The 23,805-nt window shown below is 40.2% G+C and overlaps 3 protein-coding genes across 6 annotated transcripts in view; all 3 read right to left on the bottom strand.

Annotated features, from left to right (window-relative positions):
- Nucleotides 1-18,830, bottom strand: part of LOC133619192 (uncharacterized) — a 44,530-nt gene extending 25,700 nt beyond the window's left edge. For 2 of the 4 annotated variants that reach the window (XM_061980120.1, XM_061980123.1), the window contains exon 1: nt 3,126-3,534. Coding sequence is in view for 3 of the 4 variants with exons in the window: in XM_061980123.1 (XP_061836107.1) it covers nt 3,126-3,177 (52 nt within the window). In the remaining variant the exon portion in view is untranslated. Of the gene's footprint in view, nt 1-3,125; nt 3,535-18,442 lie in introns of those variants that run through there. The other 2 variants (XM_061980122.1, XM_061980124.1) reach the window with 2 other exon arrangements.
- Nucleotides 1-23,805, bottom strand: part of LOC133619176 (uncharacterized) — a 170,400-nt gene that overhangs the window by 123,373 nt on the left and 23,222 nt on the right. The gene's annotated exons all lie outside the window — the stretch shown is intronic.
- LOC140679610 (uncharacterized) overlaps nt 10,634-23,805 on the bottom strand; it is a 61,266-nt gene continuing 48,094 nt past the window's right edge. The window contains exon 3 of the mRNA XM_072915328.1: nt 10,634-11,560. Within this exon, the coding sequence (XP_072771429.1) occupies nt 11,006-11,560 (555 nt within the window). The 3' untranslated portion in view covers nt 10,634-11,005. The remainder of the gene's footprint in view (nt 11,561-23,805) is intronic.

Raw genomic sequence — 23,805 nt, forward strand, 5'->3', positions numbered from 1 at the left:
TTATACGGCATTATTCACATGTGAATAACATAAATAAAGTCTACTATACGGCATTATTCACATGTGAATAATAAAAATACAGTCTATTATACCGCATTATTCACATGTGAATACTATAAATAGTCTATTAAATAGCATTATTCACATGTGAATAACATAAATACAGTCTATTATATAGCATTATTCACATGTGAATAAAATAAATACAGTCTATTATATAGCATTATTCACATGTGAATAATATAAATACAGTCTATTATACGGCAGTATTCACATGTGAATAACATAAATACAGTCTATTATACGGCACTATTCACATGTGAATAGTATAAATACAGTCTATTATACGGCATTATTCACATGTGAATAATATAAATACAGTCTATTATACAGCATTATTCACATGTGAATAACATAAATACAGTCTATTATACGGCATTATTCACATGTGAATAACATAAATACAGTCTATTATACATCATTATTCACATGGGAATAACATAAATACAGTCTATTATACAGCATTATTCACATGTGAATAACACAAATACAGTCTATTATACAGCATTATTCACATGTGAATACTTAAATACAGTCTATTATATAGCATTATTCACATGTGAATAATATAAATAGCCTATAAATGTTCCAAGTAGCTTGCCCATCACTGTATTTAGGACCCTATTCTCCCACGTGCTAAAGTGAAAAGGTTGCACTTTCAAAGATGCGCACTTTGGGTGGAGCAGCCCTTAAATGTGGGTGTTACCTGTCAAATATGGCCTGCACAAAAACACACACAGACCATGCTGACACATCACAGCCTCACACACATTTGAACTCTTAACATGACAAATAACATTAGGATGGTCCTAAATAACAAGACAAACAAATAACAATTGTGCTTCCTCAGTGATACAACACTAATAAAATGCAGTGGAGTACATCAGAATTTGCCTCCATCTCGTTCAATTAAGACAGGGGTGTCCAAAGTGCGGCCCGCAGGTCATTTTTTAACGGCCCCACGACACATTTTAAAAATACGGTTGAAAAAAAATAAAAACATAAAAAGTGGTATAAAAGAGCAAACAGGTGAAATGTAGCAAGAACACGTTGCAATGTTTACTCTAATAACACAAAGCTGCCATGCAGGCTGTTTCTTTCTTTAAAAAATAATAGTGAATCAAAATCAATGTCATTATGAATTATTGACCCATTCAAGGCTCCAATTACATCACATTAAATATTCCACTTTGAGATATTTTTGGGGGCAAATGTTGCATATTTTGTGTTTGCCATATAAAAAACCGAGCTGTTTTTTAAAAGAAGGGCCTAAAACGAACAAACAAAAAACATAAACAACAATAAAACTTATAATTGACGGATAGATCTGAAGTTGATCTCGAGACTATTTTGTTAAATGTAAACAGTAAAAAAATGTATAATTTATTTTGTAACACTTTAATGAGTAGGACCTTTTTGGATCCCCAATAATTTTAGTGTGATTTGTTTTTAAGTGTCATTGCTCAAAAAATAATAATGAATTAAAATCAATGGTGTTATTGCCCTTTTTAAAGCTCCAATTATTATATTATCTCAAATATTCCACTTAGAAATTTTATTGGGTGAAAATATTGCATATTTTGTGTTTTTTCCATAAAAAAAACATGGTTTTCTTTGACAAAAAGAGCATACAACGTAAAGGGGAACATTATCACAATTTCAGAATGGTTAAAACCATTAAAAATCAGTTCCCAGTGGCTTATTATATTTTTCGAAGTTTTTTTCAAAATTTTACCCATCACGCAATATCCCTAAAAAAAAGCTTCAAAGTGCCTGATTTTAACCATCGTTATATACACCCGTCCATTTTCCTGTGACGTCACATAGTGATGCCAACACAAACAAACATGGCGGAAAGAACAGCAAGCTAAAGCGACATTAGTTTGGATTCAGACTCGGATTTCAGCGGCTTAAGCGATTCAACAGATTACGCATGTATTGAAACGGATGGTTGTAGTGTGGAGGCAGGTAGCGAAAACCAAATTGAAGAAGAAACTGAAGCTATTGAGCCATATCGGTTTGAACCGTATGCAAGCGAAACCGAGGAAAACGACACGACAGCCAGCGACACGGGAGAAAGCGAGGACGAATTCGGCGATCGCCTTCTAACCAACGATTGGTATGTGTTTGTTTGGCATTAAAGAAAACAGTTTTGGAGTTGATGTCAGCAGGCCAGGGAAGCTAGGGTCGATAGGGAGTTTAGCTCGCTCGTCTGCGGGAACAAACTGCCGCCATTGCTTGCGGTGCTACCGAGGTCCTTTGTGCCTGAATTGCTCACACACTCCGGCAGATTCAATGGGGGTCTGGCGGCAGATTTCTTTGACTTTATGGTTGGAAATGCATCTGCTTTGAGTGTCGCAGGATATCCACACATTCTTGCCATCTCTGTCGTAGCATAGCTTTCGTCTGTAAAGTGTGCGGAACAAACGTCCAATTTCTTGCCACTTTGGCATCTTTGGGCCACTGGTGCAACTTGAATCCGTCCCTGTTGGTGTTGTTACACCCTCCGACAACACACCGACGAGGCATGATGTCTCCAAGGTACGGAAAACAGTCGAAAAAAACGGAAAATAACAGAGCTGATTTGACTCGGTGTTTGAGAAAATGGCGGATTGCTTCCCGATGTGACGCCACAATATCCGAGAGCGAATATTAGAAAGGCGTTTAATTCGCCAAAATTCACCCATTTAGAGTTCGGAAATCGGTTAAAAAAAAAAAAGGTCTTTTTTCTGCAACATCAAGGTATATATTGACGCTTACATAGGTCTGGTGATAATGTTCCCCTTTAAAAGCCACAAAATGCAACGGGTCCATCAGACCCACAAACGCTGGCTGAGTAACAACAATATGAACGTTGCACAAGGGTTAAGTCTTACCTATTAAATCCTGAACGTTTAACAATCTACATAACATTTTAGATTACAAAAAAAAACAGATTAAGTCAAATGAAGATTATTACGTCTTGCTTTGGTAACTTTCTTCGACTTTATGAGCTGTGACACTTGTGGAGAACTTCCCAATAATCCAAAATTGAGAGTAATGAAATGATTCTTGTTCTTTATTACCTCCAATCCTCTGCACGTTGATGTAGACATGTGGTCCAGTCTTTGTCGACATTCTTCAACAAAGTCGGCTAATTTCTCATCAACGTGATTTTCAGGGCGGATGGTAGCTTTCAAATTAGGGAAATTCAACTCACTCCCCATTATCTGCACTTTTCTCCGTTGGTGATTTGCTGGAAGTTGATTCTCTTTCACTTTCTCTTTTACATGACGTCACCATCTTAGCATAGCAGTAGTCGTCCATCTTCTATCACGTCTTCAATCTTCACTTCAGGTAATACTCCATCGCTCCAAACTCAACTTACGTTCTGTGGGTTTCAGAAAAGACGAATATGTGATGTGCGTGTTACTAAATGTGCTGTTAGAACGCTCAGTCCGCCATCTTGGTCGACTCCGAAGTCTTAGAGCTGCTCGATCTCTTTGCGCATGCGCGAAAAGCCCCCCACTTCCGCGTTCTGCATTGTTTTTTTTTTTTTAATCATGTAAAAAATAAAAATATAAAACCTAGGTATTTTTTATAATATATAGAAGACAGGTTTAGTTTTATGTTTGGATTATTAAAATGTGTGCATCATATTGTTTAAATAAAGTTTAGAAAACAAACTTACTCCACCCGTCTGCACATGCACCAAAAGTCACCCGCTTTTTTTTAAAATCATGTAAAATATAAAACTATAAAACTTAGGTATTTTTTCCCCTAATATATAGAAGCCCCGTTTAGTTTAATGTTTGGATTATTAAAATGTGTGTATCATATTGTTTAAATAAAGTTTAGAAAACAAATTTACTCCACCCGTTTGCGCATGCGCCAAAGCCAGTCGGTTCCAATCCCTACTCTTCCTTTATTTTCTTTAGGCAAAAATGTAACGATTCTTTGTGTGATGTCTACGTATAACATTTAAATAATTTCTTATAAGAGATAAGAGTTTAGCTGTGAGCAAAATGCACATAGATGTCCCCATTTACTTTAGTAAATATCATATTTTGCATATAGACAACAACGGGTCCTAAACCATACTTGCCAACCCTCCCGGATTTTCCGGGAGACTCCCGAAATTCAGCGCCTCTCCCGAAAACCTCCCGGGACAAATTTTCTCCCGAAAATCTCCCGAAATTCAGGCGGACCTGGAGGCCACGCCCCCTCCAGCTCCATGCGGACCTGAGTGACATGTTGACAGCCTGTTCACACGTCCGCTTTCCCACAATATAAACAGCTAATGATGGAGGGCAACTTCTTGGTTTCTTATGTGGGTTTATTGTTAGGCAGTTTCATTAACGTCCTCCCAGCGCGGTAACAACACACAACAACAGCAGTCAAGTTTTCGTCTACCGTAAAGCAGTTCGTCTGCCGTAAACAGCAATGTTGTGACACTTTTAAACAGGACAATACTGCCATCTACTGTACATGCATATGTGACCCACCCATAATGTGTCACATTTTTGTGTTGATTTATTTATTTTATTTTGTGGTTTGAGTTCGTTTTTGGAGCTGTCATTACACATTTATCAGTATTCACATTGGTCAGTAGGGGGCAGTAGGGCGTTTCTTCCCAATTGAATGCTATCACCTGCAGACCGGAAGTGTCTTGTCATTCTGATGAGCGCGACCAGTCTGTGAACAATTGAAACGTCCTGTGTGCTTTTTCCTCCTGTATAACAGGTTAGTTTTGGTGAATCAACTCACTGAATAATATCCATGTGATCTTTATAAGTTTAAGTACACATTCTGATGGTGGAGCCTAACTCTAAAGTGTTTGTGAGTTGTAGTTTGTATTTGTGAATGAATCCAGTGCACAGCTGCAGTAATCAATACAAAAAGGCGACGTGAGTGTGCAATGTTTATATAGGAACTTCTGATCCTAATTCAGACTCCCAAATTACAGCTCCCGTTTTCTTATTGATTTGATAATGTATATTTGTATAATGTGTGTGTTCTGAAATAGTGACAGAGAATAGAACAAGGATGGACAATTCAACCCTTAACTCAACAATGAGTAGATGAGTGTTATGTGTGTGTATATGTGTAAATAAATGAACACTGAAATTCAAGTATTTATTTTATTTATTTATTTATACATATATATATATATATATATATATATATATATATATATATATATATATATATATATATATATATATATATATGTAATAAAATATATATATTGCTAGAATTCACTGAAAGTCAAGTATTTCTTAAATATATATATCTTAACCACGTCCCCAACCACGCCCCCGCCCCACCCCCGACCACCCCCCCCACCCCCCACCTCCCGAAATCGGAGGTCTCAAGGTTGGCAAGTATGTCCTAAACCGATCTAATGTTCTTATTTTATCGGGAAATATTTCATACATGAAAGAAGGTTATTTTAAAACTTCACTGCTAATATAACTTGCCAACAGATGAAAATAGTTTCTAAAAAGATCGACGGTTATGTCTCAAAATAATAATAAATATCATCTTTTCAGAACCCCGACTATAGAAGTAGTCACCTTCCTGAGCTTTTTTTTTTTACAGCTAAAATATAAACTCCTTTTTATAATCCTGCTCTTAGGATCAAAAGAAAAACAAATCTGAATAAATTATATGAAACTTCCCATTTCTCCCAAAAGCTGAAGAAGTCTATAAAAAAATAAGTACCGTATTTTTCGGACTATAAGGCGCACTTAAAATCCTTTCATTTTCTTAATACTAACCCAGTGCACCTAATGTACGGAATCATTTTGGTTGTGCCTACCGACCTCAAAGCTATTTTATTTGGTACATGGTGAAATTAAGTGTGACCAGTAGATGGCAGCCACACAAAAGAGATACGTGTGGACTGCATTATGATGGCAATATGACTCAAGTAAACAACACCAACATTTTACATGTTCAATTGAAAATATAGAACATTACACACGGCGCTCAAAAATCTATCAAAATGTTTTAGTAGGACTTTGGTAAGCTATGAAGCCACACCACTTGATGGATTGTACTGTGCTTCAACATAGGAGTATTATTATGCTGCGTGTATAAGGTAAGACATATCAGGCGTTTTGTTTCGCAATATTATGCAAAAGCAACTTTTCTTACCTTCTGGTAACTGCTGATGTGTATTTCGGATCTGCATAAGTCCTGGAAAATTGCGCGCATCCGCCTTTGTGGTCCGTGCCAACGACGTAGTCGATAAGCTTCTTCTTTTTCTCTATCTTCTTGTTATGGGACATTCACTGTTGACATTTCTAATATAAAGTAGTGTAAAGTTCTTACTTTGGGGCGGCATGGCGTAGTGGGTAGAGCAACCGTGCCAGAAACCTGAGGGTTGCAGGTTCGCTCCCCGCCTCTTACCATCCAAAAATCGCTGCCGTTGTGTCCTTGGGCGGGACACTTCACCCTTTGCCCCCGGTGCCACTCACACCGGTGAATTGAATGATGAATGATAGGTGGTGGTCGGAGGGGCCGTTGGCGCAAATTGCAGCCACGCTTCCGTCAGTCTACCCCAGGGCAGCTGTGGCTATAAAGTAGCTTACCACCACCAGGTGTGAATGAATGATGGATTCTACATGTAAAGCGACTTTGGGTACTTAGAAAAGCGCTATATAAATCCCAGGTATTATTATTATTACTTATATCTGTCAGTAAACTCCCCATGGAAGCACTAAAACATACCGGCGTAGTGAGTTTACATTATTCACCCAAGGAACTTTAGTTATTAGAGAGTTCCGGTCGGACGTTTTTTCACGGGACACATTTCCCGCCTTGTTGTTGCACTACTAAACAACGGATAAGGAGATATATATAATATCAACTCCTTTTTATAATCCTGCTCTTAGGATCAAATGAAAAACAAATCTGAATACGTTATATGAAATTTCCCATTTCTCCCAAAAGCTGAAGAAGTCTATAAAAAATAAGTACCGTATTTTTCGGACTATAAGGCGCACTTAAAGGGGAACATTATCACAATTTCAGAATTGTTAAAACCATTAAAAATCAGTTTCCAGTGGCTTATTATATTTTTCAAAGTTTTTTTAAAAAATTTTACCCATCACGCAATATCCCTAAAAAAAGCTTCAAAGTGCCTGATTTTAACCATCGTTATATACACCCGTCCATTTTCCTGTGACGTCACATAGTGAAGCCAACACAAACAAACATGGCGGAAAGAACAGCAAGCTATAGCGACATTAGCTCGGATTCAGACTCGGATTTCAGCGGCTTAAGCGATTCAACAGATTACGCATGTATTGAAACGGATGGTTGTAGTGTGGAGGCAGGTAGCGAAAACCAAATTGAAGAAGAAACTGAAGCTATTGAGCCATATCGGTTTGAACCGTATGCAAGCGAGACCGACGAAAACGACACGACAGCCAGCGACACGGGAGAAAGCGAGGACGAATTCGGCCATCGCCTTCCAACCAACGATTGGTATGTGTTTGTTTGGCATTAAAGGAAACTAACAACTATGAACTAGGTTTACAGCATAGGAAACACATTTGGCAACAACATGCACTTTGAGAGTGCAGACAGCCCAATTTTCATCAATTAATATATTCTGTAGACATACCCTCATGTCAGCAAGCCAGGGAAGCTAGGGTCGATATTCTTCTCTTGATCATCTTCGGAACGGTGTGAGCCAAGACATCCAGGGGGTTTAACTCGCTCGTCTGCGGGAACAAACTGCCGCCATTGCTTGCCGTGCTACCGAGGTCCTTTGTCCCTGAATTGCTCACACACTCCAGCAGATTCAATGGGGGTCTGGCGGCAGATTTCTTTGACTTTATCGTTGGAAATGCATCTGCTTTGAGTGTCGCAGGATATCCACACATTCTTGCCATCTCTGTCGTAGCATAGCTTTCGTCGGTAAAGTGTGCGGAACAAACGTCCAATTTCTTGCCACTTTGGCATCTTTGGGCCACTGGTGCAACTTGAATCCGTCCCTGTTGGTGTTGTTACACCCTCCGACAACACACCGACGAGGCATGATGTCTCCAAGGTACGGAAAACAGTCGAAAAAACGGAAAATAACAGAGCTGATTTGACTCAGTGTTTGAGAAAATGGCGGATTGCTTCCCGATGCGACGTCACGTTGTGACGTCATCGCTCCGAGAGCGAATATTAGAAAGGCGTTTAATTCGCCAAAATTCACCCATTTAGAGTTCGGAAATCGGTTAAAAAAAATATATGGTCTTTTTTCTGCAACATCAAGGTATATATTGACGCTTACATAGGTCTGGTGATAATGTTCCCCTTTAAAATCCTTTCATTATTTTCAAAAATCCGGTTTCGACCAAAGAACCACCATTCCATGTTATGTAGACCACAAGGAAGTCTTTTTAAATTGAGAAAAAAAAAATCATAATATGACCCTTTTAATGCGCCTTAGAATCCGGTGCGCTTTTGGTATGAAAATAGACCTGAATAGACGCGCTCATCGGCAGTGCGCCTTATTTTGACTGAACACCTGATAACTCGTCACCAGTGTTGGGTTAGTTACTGAAAACCAGTAACTAGTTACTTTATTTCAAAAGTAACTCAGTTACTAACTCAGTTACTTACACCAAAAAGTAACTCCCATTAATGTCCTTTTAGCCTTCATTTCAGTACTGTTATTGCACTGGAGAATAATACAATGTGTTGATCAACTTGACATGCATTTGCATCACTGAACTCTGCTAAGCAATGTGCTCTACATACAACACACAAAGACAAAGATATGTTTCAAAGGGCCAATTTGTTTCAGGCCAGAACAAATTGACAAAACTATTTTAAATAGCTGCAACATAATGGCACTTTAACTTGAACTTTAAGTAGATAGGATCTTTGATCCAAGACACAACTTACATTTAACTAAAATGTTATTTTCTTTGTGCTCGACAAAAGAAAAGTATTGAGAATGTCTCCATGTTAAAAAAACTCGACTTCTGGCTTTGCCATGATGTCTTGTTAGTTGTTATGAGAGTCGCGTATGTGTGTGTGTGTGTGGCCCTTTAAGATATGACAGCGTGTGAGGTGAGTGACGTCAGTGAGTGAGTGGTCGAGAGAGGTGAGCGAGCGGCGACAGTGAGTGTGTGCAGGTGCTCTATCTTGGTGGATGGCTGCGTCCAATAAAGTCACAAAGTTGCAACAAACCGCCCGTCTTGTCATTCACCCTCAGCTGTAAAGACCCACTGCCGGGTAAAGTGAAGGTTGTTAGCCCCGAAGACGTACATAGGCCCTGGAGGAACGTCTCCCTTGCGCTCCTCAACTGCGGTATGGTTAGTCTCCCCCGCCCCCACCCACACAAAGCACGCCTTTTCTTTTCCACCGCTGCAATAAAACACACTCAGATCTTCTGTTTCTATCCGATACTACATGAAAAATAACGTAAAATAACGCAGTAACGCATCATGTAGTAACGGTAACTGAGTTAGTGAATATAAAAAATAACGCGTTAGACAGGGCCGGTCCGTGGCATAGGCCGTATAGGCAAATGCTAAGGGCGCCGTCCATCAGGGGGCGCCACGCCAGTGCCACAAATGTTGGAGAAAAAAAAAAGAAAAAAAAGTTGGTACTATTATTTCTAAATACAAAAAATAATCCCACGTTAATTAAAATGCAAAGTAAAGCCTATTTAATAGAAATATTATTTGTTACAACATTACGTCCCCCCCCCCTCTTCCCCCCGCACGGTGCGCCCCCTCCCTTCCCGTATCATGACTCTTTTTGGACATCACCACATCAAAAAATCAACACAAGATGTCAAAACGGCCAAAACTGTCAGGTGCCCAGGGAAGAAAAAAGAGAAAAGAAGAGGAGGAGAAACGAGAAAAGACAGAGGTAGCAGGTAGGTAACGTTAGCCTACATGAAATTATTTGTCTGTTACAGAATGTGATAGTAACCTGGCTTTTTAGCATTAAGCTAATGTTACATGATTCGGCAATTGCCCATCCATCCATCCATTTTCTACCGCTTATTCCCTTTGGGGTCGCGGGGGGCGCTGGAGCCTATCTCAGCTACAATCGGGCGGAAGGCGGGGTACACCCTGGACAAGTCGCCACCTCATCGCAGATGAGGTGGCTATTTATTGATTCGGCAATTGCTAATCAATAAATAGCTAGTTCTGTTTTAACGTCGGGTTAATATTGTGGAGGGGGCTAAATTGTTATGGAAAATAATAATGTAACGTTAGGTAATTACAGTACTCCCACCTTACATTCCTCAGGGACATTTGTATTAGATCTTTTAAGCAGCTGTTTTTTGTTTACATTGTTATTGCCTTCTGGTTAGCTAATGTTTGCCCTGCAGGTAATAGTCACTTTTCCACCCCTTTATATATTAGGTATAGTTGTAAGTAAAAAAAAAAGGTCAAAGACAAAGCTATTCGGGTTCTTGTGAGTATATACACTTCACTGCCGATGTGGGGGGGCGCCACCTAAAATCTTGCCTAGGGCGCCAGATTAGATTACTAGTTACCGCCGAAACTAACGGCGTTACTTTGTAACGCGTTAGTCCCAACACTGCTCGTCACGCAATAATGACGTCACACTGCTGTCATCTTGTGGCGGCTTTGGAGACTGCTTAAGATAAGATTTGAAGAAAACAGAAGAGCTGCAAATGATTGCAAAGAATGTGTATAACACCGTAAGCAAGCCAATAATATGTGACATGTATATAGTTTCCTGCCGTGTCATTGACTTGTTGATGCAGCAGTTTAGGGTGTCGAACAGCAATTTTATTGTGAAGCAGTCTGGACAGGAAGCAGGCAGGATGACTAGGAACAAGTCAGACTTTTATTTGCATCCAGAAAAACAGTTCGAGGCAAAAGCAAAAAGGAAACCACTGCAACGCTTCCTCAGTCTCTTGTTCTAACTCTAACTGTGCAGGCACAAACACCGCTGCCCCCTGCAGGCCACACATTTAATGTGTTTCATTCTGTGTGTGTGTTCTGCTGTGTTTGGTCAAAGTGCTTTTCTGTGAAAAGCTTTTATCGCAAACTGAACAAATGAATGGTTTCTCTCCTGTGTGCGTCCTCATGTGTTCGGTCAAAACCTTCTTCTGAGAAAAGTTTCTATCGCAAACTGAACAACGGAAGGTTTTTTCTCCTGTGTGTATTTTCATGTGTTCGGTCAAATTTCCCTTCTTCGAAAAGCTTTTGCCACAATATAAACAGTCGAAAGGTTTTTCTTCTTTGTGTGTTTTCATGTGTTCAGTCAAATTGCTCTTTTTTGAAAAGCTTTTACCGCAATCTGAACAATTGAAAGGTTTTTCTCCCGTGTGCGTTCTCATGTGTTTGGTCAAATTGCTGTTTTGCGAGAAACCTCTGTCACAAAATGAACAATTAAATATTTTTTCCCCCGTGTGTGTTTTGGTGTGTTCGGACAAATGGCTCTTTTGAGAAAAGCTTTTACCACAAATGGGACAAATAAATGGTTTCTCGCCTGTGTGCGTTCTCCTGTGTCGACTGAAATTGGACTTTTTAGAAAAGCTTTTAGCACAAACTAAGCAGCTAAAACAATTTTTACCTCTCTTCTTTGTAGAGAATTCAGAGTTTTTGTTGTCAGTGTGAGTCCTCATGTCACCTTCACAGTCTGCATCGCTGCTCAAAGTTACTTCAACCCCGTCTTTAGCCTCACTATCTGATAGTGGCGTTACGAGGTTGTCTTGTTGTGGTTTCTCTTCATCATCTTCAGTCTTCACAGAGACAACAGTCAGTGGGAACCTGGTGAAACCAGCTTGCTGCGGCCCTTGAAGACACTCTCCCTCCTGAGTGATGCAGAGTTCCTCCTCTTCCTCTTTAAAGTAGGAGAACTCTTCATCTTTAATGTGAGGGGGCTGCGGATCCTCCTGCTTCAAAGTGGAGCTCCACCTCTGCGGCTGAAGGGGAAGTTCTTCTGGACGACCAATCAGCTGCTGGACGTCTGCAGGAGAGAAACCACACAATCACACTTTAACTCCGACATGATCCATGAAACGTTTCTCATGAACTCGCTACTTTATTCTACGTTCTGTATGTGTGTGTAGTGTTTCTTTTAGGGCCCTCTTCTCCCATGCGCTTAAAGGAAAAACGCAGAATTCTCTCCTTGACTTAAAGGGGAACATTATCACCAGACCTATGTAAGCGTCAATATATACCTTGATGTTGCAGAAAAAAGACCATATATTTTTTTAACCGATTTCCGAACTCTAAATGGGTGAATTTTGGCGAATTAAACACCTTTCTAATAATCGCTCTCGGAGCGATGACGTCACAACGTGGCGTCACATCGGGAAGCAATCCGCCATTTTCTCAAACACCGAGTCAAATCAGCTCTGTTATTTTCCGTTTTTTCGACTGTTTTCCGTACCTTGGAGACATCATGCCTCGTCGGTGTGTTGTCGGAGGGTGTAACAACACCAACAGGGACGGATTCAAGTTGCACCAGTGGCCCAAAGATGCCAAAGTGGCAAGAAATTGGACGTTTGTTCCGCACACTTTACCGACGAAAGCTATGCTACGACAGAGATGGCAAGAATGTGTGGATATCCTGCGACACTCAAAGCAGATGCATTTCCAACCATAAAGTCAAAGAAATCTGCCGCCAGACCCCCATTGAATCTGCCAGTGTGTGTGAGCAATTCAGGGACAAAGGACCTCGGTAGCACGGCAAGCAATGGCGGCAGTTTGTTCCCGCAGACGAGCGAGCTAAACCCCCTATCGACCCTAGCTTCCCTGGCCTGCTGACATCAACTTCAAAACTGGACAGATCAGCTTTCAGGAAAAGAGCGCAGATGAGGGTATGTCTACAGAATATATTAATTGATGAAAATTGGGCTGTCTGCACTCTCAAAGTGCATGTTGTTGCCAAATGTATTTCATATGCTGTAAACCTAGTTCATAGTTGTTAGTTTCCTTTAATGCCAAACAAACACATACCAATCGTTGGTTAGAAGGCGATCGCCGAATTCGTCCTCGCTTTCTCCCGTGTCGCTGGCTGTCGTGTCGTTTTTGTCGGTTTCGCTTGCATACGGTTCAAACCGATATGGCTCAATAGCTTCAGTTTCTTCTTCAATTTGGTTTTCGCTACCTGCCTCCACACTACAACCATCCGTTTCAATACATGCGTAATCTGTTGAATCGCTTAAGCCGCTGAAATCCGAGTCTGAATCCGAGCTAATGTCGCTATATCTTGCTGTTCTATCCGCCATGTTTGTTTGTGTTGGCTTCACTATGTGACGTCACAGGAAAATGGACGGGTGTATATAACGATGGTTAAAATCAGGCACTTTGAAGCTTTTTTTTAGGGATATTGCGTGATGGGTAACATTTTGAAAAAAACTTCGAAAAATAAAATAAGCCACTGGGAACTGATTTTTAATGGTTTTAACCCTTCTGAAATTGTGATAATGTTCCCCTTTAAGTAAGTCTGTAAACAATAATTACTGGGTTGCAATCACGTAAACATTTGAGGCACTTACGGATTTCAGGTTGAGGGCAAACATTCCAACATGGCCACTGAACAAGAGAGACTGTCAGAATAATTGTATATAAGTTATCACACAACTTGTTTGCTTGCAGTTCAGCTGGCCCTGGTTACTATCCACTTGTGCTCACAAAGCTGTCCTTGTTCTTATCAAGCAAAAGCGGACAGCTTGTAAATCTCCCCTTTGTGCCATGGATTGCGCCTCGCCGGAGAAGTGTCTGTTTTTGGACAGCCACGGGAGGGGCCGCATCAGGACCCGAAGTCTCCAAGAAGATAAGGCGGACGAGCAGAGAAGGGGCAAACCTGACACCGCTCCAAGCACATTTAGTTTTACCGTATTTTCCGCACCATAAGCCGCCCTGGGTTATAAGCCGCGCCTTCAATGAACGGCATATTTCAAAACTTTGTCCACCTATAAGCCGCCCCGTGTTGTAAGCCGCATCTAACTGCGCTAAAGGAATGTCAAAAAAACAGTCAGATAGGTCAGTCAAACTTTAATAATATATTAAAAACCAGCATGATGTGGGCGCGCATGGAGTCGTATATCAACATGGACGGAGCTGCGTGAAAAAAGCCACCCGGCCTCTTCGCGTAAACTTACCTTAACCACTCGCTCATCTTTTCTTCATCCATCCATCCCTTCAAGTTAGCTTTTATGATGACGCCGGCTGGAAAGGTCTCTTTTGGCAAGGTCTTCCTTTTGAATATCACCATGGGTGGAAGTTTCTGGCCATTAGCATGGCAAGCTAGAACCACAGTGAAGGATGACTTCTCATTCCCTGTGGTGCGAATATTCACCGTACGTGCTCCCGTTGTATCCACAGTGCGGTTCACAGGAATATCAAAAGTCAGTGGAACCTCGTCCATGTTGATAATGTTCTCTGGCCGGATCTTTTTTTCAGCTATCTTGTTTTTACAATATGCACGGAAAGTAGCCAGCTTTTCTTGAAAGTCTTTAAGCAGTTGCTGTGAAATAGTAGTCCGTGTGCGGATGGAGAGATTGCGTCTTTTCATGAACCGGAAACCTGTCGCTTAGTAGGAGCCATTTTGTGGTCTTTACAGATGTAAACACACAAAGGAAATGAAACGTAATATCCGCGCGCTTCTTCTTCTTCTTCTACGCGGGCGGGTGGTTGCTTACAGTAGAAGAAGAAGCGCTTCCTGTTCTATGGGGGCGGGTGCTTACCTTGGCGGTTGCTTGCGTAGAAGAAGAAGCACTTCCTCTTCTACGGGGAAAAAAGATGGCGGCTGTTTACCGTAGTTGCGAGACCGAAACTTTATGAAAATGAATCTTAATATTAATCCATATATAAAGCGCACCGGGTTATAAGCCGCACTGTCAGCTTTTGAGTAAATTTGTGGTTTTTAGGTGCGGCTAATAGTGCGGAAAATACGGTAACTGTTTATGAAGCAGTGCCAGGCTGCTGCATAATGTGACCCCTCCCCTTAGAAGCAGCTTCAGCTACGCAATCAGGGAATGCCCAAACAAATGGGGAGGCGCGGGAACTTTTTCCTCAGAGCGTGGGGTGACACTGTACGAGGGTGCAGTTCCACGCCCTCTCCCCATGAGCTAAATGGAATCCTGTCTCTGTTTGATTCCTTGCTTCTTGTCCCGTTTAATAGATAGTTCGGTGCTTGAACCTGACAGAGACGTGTGGGTACCCCTGGTTTAGAACAAAATGTTCATGCCAGAAAATATCCAAAAATGACCGCATAGACCCTTACACCTTAAAGAAGAAGGACACACATCCAAGAGGGCAATTGAAGAACCACAACAGTATGGTAACACAACATTTTCATCTGCAGCTGGGTCCATGATTTGGGCGGAGTTTTCAAGGACAATCTAAGACTAATATCAATCGTTGACACTGATGTTGTTGTTTGAGCTTTGCAGGTTAACCATTCCCAACGATGAAGTGAAACTCCTTTGAAGAGCTGGAACATTCCAGAAGATGACGGAGATAACATTGCAACTGCATGACAACGCCCGGGACACTTCCAAATCTGCATTAAAGGCCAACTGAAACCCACTACTGCAGTCTGATAGTTTATATATCAATGATGAAATCTTAACATTTAGCTTATAAATTGCAATTTTAAATTTCCCAGGAAACTTCCGGCTGAAAACGTCTCGGTATGATGACGTTTGCGCGTGACGTCACGGGTTGTAGCAGACATTTTGGAATAGCACGGTGGCCAGCTATTAAGTCGCCTGTTTTCACCACATAATTCCACAGTATTCTGGACATCTGTGTTGGTGAATCTTTTGCAATTTGTTCAATTAAAGGGGAACATTATCACAATTTCAGAATGGTTAAAACCATTAAAAATCAGTTCCCAGTGGCTTATTTTATTTTATGGTATAAGTATACTTTACTGAGTTTAAGTTCAGGGAACACAATAACAAAAAGGCCACTGCCGTTCACATAACAGACTTCCCACCGGAGCCCGCGCATAGAGCAATGCATGCTGGGAGGTACCGTAAATACACTAAAAGAGTTTCTGAACCGTAAGAACCATAATAATGCGCAATGCAAAAACAGAACATTTACACAACGCAGCTCCTACTGACTTGTGATTGGTCAGACCGTGCCCATCTTAATCACATGGCTAATTTCAATATAATAAATTGCAGAGGTGGGACCAAGTCATTGTTTTGCAAGTCACAAGTAAGTCTCAAGTCTTTGCCCTCAAGTCCGAGTCAAGTCCAGAGTCAAGACAGGCAAGCCCCGAGTCAAGTCCAAAGTCAAGACTGGAAAGTCTCAAGTCAAGTCCTAAGTCCTGCATTTTGAGTTCCGAGTCCTTTCAAGTCCTTTTAACCACAGACTAATATATTAACACAGATTGTGTATGCTTTTCAAACGCTGTATTTATTTATTAAAACAAGTGCATTTTAAATTGCAGGAAAGAAAATTGTGCTGACATTGCACTTTATAATAGCACTATTAACCAGTCATTTTAAACATTAACTCATTCCTTTACAGAACAAACACATTGAAAAATAAAGTGCAAATGTACTTATTTGTACAAAAGTGTTAACATTGAAAAAACATGACATATATGTGAACATAACAAAAAAGTTGTACTTTTTGTATGTCAGGGCCCTATGCTGCATTGCATTTGCAAAAGACCAAATTAGCCAAGAGTCTGTCAGTCATTTGTGCACGATGGGGGCGTAGTATGATGCCACCATGGCTGAAAACTCGCTCCACTGGAGCACTGGAGGCAGGCACTGCCAAGACTCTCATGGCCACTCGGAACAGTGAAGGAAGAGTCTTCATGTTCAATGCCCAGAACAAAAGGGGGGAGAGAGTTGTTTTGGGTTGGTGCACTAAGTATATAAGTGTATCTTGTGTTTTTTATGTTGATTTAATTAAAAAAAAAAAAAAAAAAAAAAATTCTTGTGCGGCCAGATACCAATCGATCCACGGACCAGTACCGGGCCGCGGCCCGGTGGTTGGGGACCACTGAGGTAAACAACCAACAGTATGTCAGAAAGCTAGCTAAAACGGTACACATATTCATAATATAGTATACATTTTAACTGACCTTTATTTTACTATTTTTGTCTTTTTTTTAGGTGGCTAAAATACGCGGTGCTGCTGACCTCCGTCTAACGTTACGTGTGATATATTGACTAACGTAACCCTGCTTAAAAAAATCACTGAACAAAAAGTATGAATAAGGTAGTGAACTGCAACAGATTCCCGTGTTTGCAATAACGTTATAACGTTAGCAGTGAGTTTACAGCCTCACTGATTTAACTACACAGCAAATAAAAGTCACGTTACTTAGCCAATAAACGTTATCTTACATTCAAAACTTACCGTTCTTTGTGCAACTTCAAATGCCGGACGAAGTTGGAAGTTGTTGCCTCTCCATCAGTAATTTTCGAACCGCATGTGTTGCATACTGCAAACCATTTTGTGTTGACCACCTCGTCATTTTTATACCCAAACAAAATTATTTTAGGTATCATTTTTTGTTCACTGGCGTGTGGTTTGGACATGTCTTCTTCGTTGGTTGTCCTGCAATTTGATTGGATGAATGCTGTGTGATGAAAACAAAGTAGATCTAATTTGATTGGCTGTTGTACTGAGACCACACCAGCTGACACACGCAACGCTGATAGACAAGTACACAATGAAAAATACGGAGCGCTCCCGAATAACTTTTTCATCTTTGGGTTTTGGGGAAAGTAGCAAGTCATGTCAAGTCATGTCAATTCAAAAGGCTCAAGTCCAAGTGAAGTCACAAGTCATTGATGTTAAAGTCTAAGTCGAGTTGCAAGTCTTTTTACATTTTGTCAAGTCGAGTCTAAAGTCATCAAATTCATGACTCGAGTCTGACTCGAGTCCAAGTCATGTGACTCGAGTCCACACCTCTGATAAATTGTGATGTAGGTTGGCAAGTATGCTGTACTAGGTCATACAATCAGTGTCAGTTGAGTCGGTCCATAGGTTGCCTGTAGGGATTTTTAATGTCCAGCAGATGTCAGTATTTAGTGACACAGTATCGACACAGTATCAATACAGTTTTGCAATGTGTCGAAATGCTTCATGACGCCTCATCAACCCATCACTACTGTGGAGGGACGTTAGCCGCTAGCCCGCTGTGTTTTTAAAGGCACCGCTCTGGTGCTTCAGTGTTTATAGCTTCACTTTTATCGTTTCAAAACCATTATTTTCTTTACACAAGCGCTTGTTTTGCTCTTCCACTTTCTTCATTTGACTTTTGCATTCTTTCATCTCCTCTGATGTGAACTCCACTGCCTTCTTCAAGCTAACAATCATGGCGGCTCTTTCTTCACATTCTTCAACAATGTTGGCTAATTTCGTCTTTAAGGACTTGAAAATCAAATAGTTTTCAAATGACAAAACTTCAAGTCACTCACCTTCATCTTTCGTCTTTATCTCCGTTGGTGATTTGCTGGAATGTTCTCTTTCTCTTTTACATGACGTCGCCATCTTAGCATAGCAGTAGTCGTCCATCTTCTATCACGTCTTCAATCTTCACTTCCAGTAACATTCCATCCATACAAACTCAACTTCCGTTGGACGGAACATAGAAAAGACAAATATTTGAGGTATTTGTTACGAAAGTAACAGTCGTAGTCGCTCTGTCCGCCATCTTGGTCGGCTCAAAGTCCCTTTTGCGCATGCGCGAAAAAATCAGCCGCTACTTTACGGCAGTTTTTATTCAAAATATAATATACTGTACTTTTCTTTAACGTCGCATAGAGGGAAAACTTGTCCACCAAAGGGTTGCAGGCTGGAGAAATTACTTCCTTAATATTAACTTTGAAAGATTTTTGACCGAGCATGATTGATTTGACATTATAGGATTAAAATTAAAGGGGAACATTATCACAATTTCAGAAGGGTTAAAACCATTAAAAATCAATTCCCAGTGGCTTATTATATTTTTTGAAAATAATTTTTTCTAAATTTTACCCATCACGCATTATCCCTAAAAAAAGCTTCAAAGTGCTTGATTTTAACCATCGTTATATACACCCGTCCATTTTCCTGTGACGTCACATAGTGATGCCAATACAAACAAACATGGCGCATAGAACAGCAAGCTATAGCGAGGTCGGGGGTGGGGCGGGGCGTGGTTGGGGCGGGGGGCGTGGTTGGGGGCGTGGTTAAGAGGGGAGGAGTATATTTACAGCTAGAATTCACCAACTCGAGTATTTCATATATATATATATATATATATATATATATATATATATATATATATATATATATATATGTATGTGTGGGAAAAAAATACATATATTGCGCTCTACTACGGTATCGAGCACTATTTTTTGGATAACCTTATTAAGACATATATATATATATATATATATATATATATATATATATATATATATATATATATATATATATATATATATATATAAATATATATATATATATATATATACATATATATACATGACTTGACTTTCTGTGAATTCTAGCTATATATATATTTATTTATTTGATTATATATATATAAATAAAAGAAATACTTGAATTTCAGTGTTCATTTATTTACACATATACACACACATAACACTCATCTACTCATTGTTGTACTTGAAAGTAAAATGCAATACAATTCCGGGGCAATGGCACCTATCAAATACACAGTAATGAAAACACAGTTGTTCTACTAACTGTACTGTGTGTTATGAGAGTAGAATATGTGTGTGTGTGGCCCTTTAACAGGTGACAGCATGTGAGGTGAGTGACGTCAGTGAGTGTGTGGGCGAGAGAAGAGAGGGAGCGGTAGAGTAAATGCGGGGAAGGACTAATTGGTTTTGTGTTGGATTGGCTGTGTGCAATCAATCAATAAAGCAAGATTTGCAACTAATCGCTGGACTCATCATTTACCCTAAAGTCGTCCGCTGTGGAGACCCACTGCCGGGTAAGGTGAAGGGTGTTGCCCCGAGCATACATCGGCCCTGGAGAAATGTCTCCCCTACGGTCTCGTTCTTCTGCTTCGTCTCCTTGTGTGCGCACACTGGACTCAGGTCCGCATGGAGGTGGAGGGGGCGTGGCCTCCAGCTCCGACTGAATTCCGGGAGATTTTCGGGAGAAAATTTCTTTCGGGAGGTTTTCGGGAGAGGCGCTGAATTTCGGGAGTCTCCCGGAAAATCCGGAAGGGTTGGCAAGTATGACTTATGTAAGCGTCAATATATACCTTGATGTTGCAGAAAAAAGACCATATATTTTTTAACCAATTTCCGAACTCTAAATGGGTGAATTTTGGCGAATTAAAAACGCCTTTCTAATATTCGCTCTCGGAGCGATGACGTCACAATGCATCGGGAAGTAATCCGCCATTTTCTCAAACACAGAGGCAAATCAGCTCTGTTATTTTCCGTTTTTTCGACTGTTTTCCGTCAGGGGCTTATTTCTTTTGTTTCTATCTGCATTTAAGCCCGATGCTATCACGTTAGCTCCGAAGCTAAAGTGCTTCACCGATGTATTGTCGTCATACTTGCCAACCCTCCCGGATTTTCCGGGAGACTCCCGAAATTCAGCGCCTCTCCCGAAAACCTCCCGGGACAAATTTTCTCCCGAAAATCTCCCGAAATTCAGGCGGAGCTGGAGGCCACGCCCCATCCAGCTCCATGCGGACCTGAGTGACGTGTTGACAGCCTGTTCACAACATTGCCGTAAACAGCAATGTTGTGACACTTTTAAACAGGACAATACTGCCATCTAGTGTACATGCATATGTGACCCACCCATAATGTGTCACATTTTTGTGTTGATTTATTTATTTTATTTTGTGGTTTGAATTCGTTTTTGGAGCTGTCATTCCACATTTATCAGTATTCACATTGGTCAGTAGGGGGCAGTAGGGCGTTTCTTCCCAATTGAATGCTATCACCTGCAGACCGGAAGTGTCTTGTCATTCTGATGAGAGCGACCAGTCTGTGAACAATTGAAACGTCCTGTGTGCTTTTTCCTCCTGTATAACAGGTTCGTTTTGGTGAATCAACTCACTGAATAATATCCATGTGATCTTTATAAGTTTAAGTACACATTCTGATGGTGGAGCCTAACTCTAAAGTGTTTGTGAGTTGTAGTTTGTATTTGTGAATGAATCCAGTGCACAGCTGCAGTAATCAATACAAAAAGGCGACGTGAGTGCGCAATGTTTATATAGGAACTTCTGATCCTAATTCAGACTCCCAAATTAGAGCTCCCGTTTTCTTATTGATTTGATAATGTATATTTGTATAATGTGTGTGTTCTGAAATAGTGACAGAGAATAGAACAAGGATGGCCAATTCAACCCTTAACTCAACAATGAGTAGATGAGTGTTAAGTGTGTGTATATGTGTAAATAAATGAACACTGAAATTCAAGTATTTTTATATATATATAATAAAATATATATATATATATATATATATATATATATATATATATATATATATATATATATCTTAACCTGGCCTGCTGACATGAGGGTATGTCTACAGAATATATTAATTGATGAAAACTTTATTCATTACTCGCGGTTTTACGTAAATTATTATACATAAACTGTGTTTACCAATAATTTAGCTTAAAAACATTACAACACTTAAAAACAAACACATACAAATCGTTGGTTAGAAGGCGATCGCAGAATTCGTCCTCGCTTTCTCCCGTGTCGCTGGCTGTCGGGTCGTTTTCGTCGGTTTCGCTTGCATACGGTTCAAACCGATATGGCTCAATAGCTTCAGTTTCTTCTTCAATTTCACTTAAGCCGCTGAAATCCGAGTCTGAATCCGAGCTAATGTCGCTATAGCTTGCTGTTCTATCCGCCATGTTTGTTTGTATTGGCTTCACTATGTGACGTCACAGGAAAATGGACGGGTGTATATAACGATGGTTAAAATCAGGCACTTTGAAGCTTTTTTTAGGGATATTACGTGATGGGTAAAAATTTTAAAGAAACTTCGAAAAATAAAATTGTCATGTCTGTGTAATCATGTTTTGTTTAGTTATAGGACTCTTTAGTTTCTGTCTTTTCACTCCCTTGTCTTGTTTGCATGATTACCCCATTAGTTTCACCTGTTCCACGTTTGGACTCATTGTGCACTCTTGATTGTCACCATAGCAACCCATTAGTTTTCACCTCACGTCACGCACCTGTTTCACGTCTTGAGTCACGCACCTGTTTTCGTTAATCATGTCTGTAGTATTTAAGTTCAGTGTTTTTCAGTTTGTCTTTCTGACGACCTCACCACATTTATGCTCTGTCCATTCTTCCCATGTCCATTCTTCATGCAACTATTTTTGTCCAAGCCAAGTAAGTTTTTGTTCCATGTTTATAGTCTTTTTGTTTTTCATAGTTTGTTCTCCGCCACTGTGCGTGCTTTTCATTTGTACTTTTTTTGCTATAGTCTTTTGGTTTCATAGTTTATTCTCCGCCACTGTGCGCGCTTTTCGTTTGTACTTTTTTGATAATAAATAAATCATGTACCTTCATTCCCGTCTCGCCCGAGCCAACTTTCCGTTGCATCCCGGAAAAGCAAACACCCAAGACCAAGTCGTGACGAAAATAAGCCACTGGGAACTGATTTTTAATGGTTTTAAACCCTTCTGAAATTGTGATAATGTTCCCCTTTAAAGTCATATATATGACTTTAAGATCGTGAATTCGAAAATTCTTCGAATAACCATATTATGCGGTCTTCGTCTTTTTGCTTGGCTTCAAGTACATTTGCGCATGCGCTAGAACCCAGCAACTTCCGTTCCTACTCCACAGCAGTTTTTTTTTTTCTTCAAAATAGTCATTTTAATCTTGTTTTAAAACAATGGTTAGTAAAAGTGCTGGTATGACAATAAACTTCCATGAATCCTGTCAAACACCAGACAGTTAGTAATATGGTTTCACATAAAAATGTTGGTGAAACTGCTCATTTCTACCTAGCGATAGGTGGCTCTAACTGTAGTGCTAATCACTCACCAGCATCACACTGCTAATCAATAACTACCATCTTAGGCACTTAATATCACTAATCGCCAGTTAACAGCTATCATGCTAAATGTCAACTATCTTACATGCAAACAAGACACATTAACGTCTTTCCCCATTACAAACATCATAACACAATCTAAACTTATACAAACACATTACTGTCTGAGCATTAGAGATGCGCGGATAGGCAATTATTTCATCCGCAACCGCGTCAGAAAGTCGTCAACCATCCGCCATCCACCCGATGTAACGTTTGATCAGAACTGCACCCGCCCACCATCCGCCCGTTGTTATATATCTAATATTAATTAAAAAAATAAAAAAAAGGGTGAAAACTACGCGAATTGCACCTTGTGCAGACAAGATTTTTCGATCGGACACGGAGGAATTAGCGATGTAAAAGACCACGTTGGGACAAAAAAACACAAGTCTAATGCCGTTGCTAGCGATACAAGTGGAAAACTTTCAACGTTTTTCGTCGCCCAAACAGATTCTTTGGATGTGATAAATGCCGAAGTTTTATTTACGGAGGCAATAATTGAGCATGGACTTCCAATCGCACTGGCTGATCACATGGGACAGTTAATAATGTAATGCAACCTTTAAAACTCATTACGCGGTGATCGCGATCCCAAAAATAAACTTTTCTTGCATGATAATGTCCAGAAAAATTCGCTTTATATTACTATAGAGTCCTTTTAACGAATGAGTTTGATGGTTTATCACAAACCTTAAATGAAAGAAGTCCTTTGTTCTCCTGCACCATGCATGCGCAATCCT

The sequence above is a fragment of the Nerophis lumbriciformis genome, linkage group LG20, assembly GCF_033978685.3.
Source record: "Nerophis lumbriciformis linkage group LG20, RoL_Nlum_v2.1, whole genome shotgun sequence".
In the NCBI taxonomy this organism is placed as follows: domain Eukaryota; kingdom Metazoa; phylum Chordata; class Actinopteri; order Syngnathiformes; family Syngnathidae; genus Nerophis; species Nerophis lumbriciformis.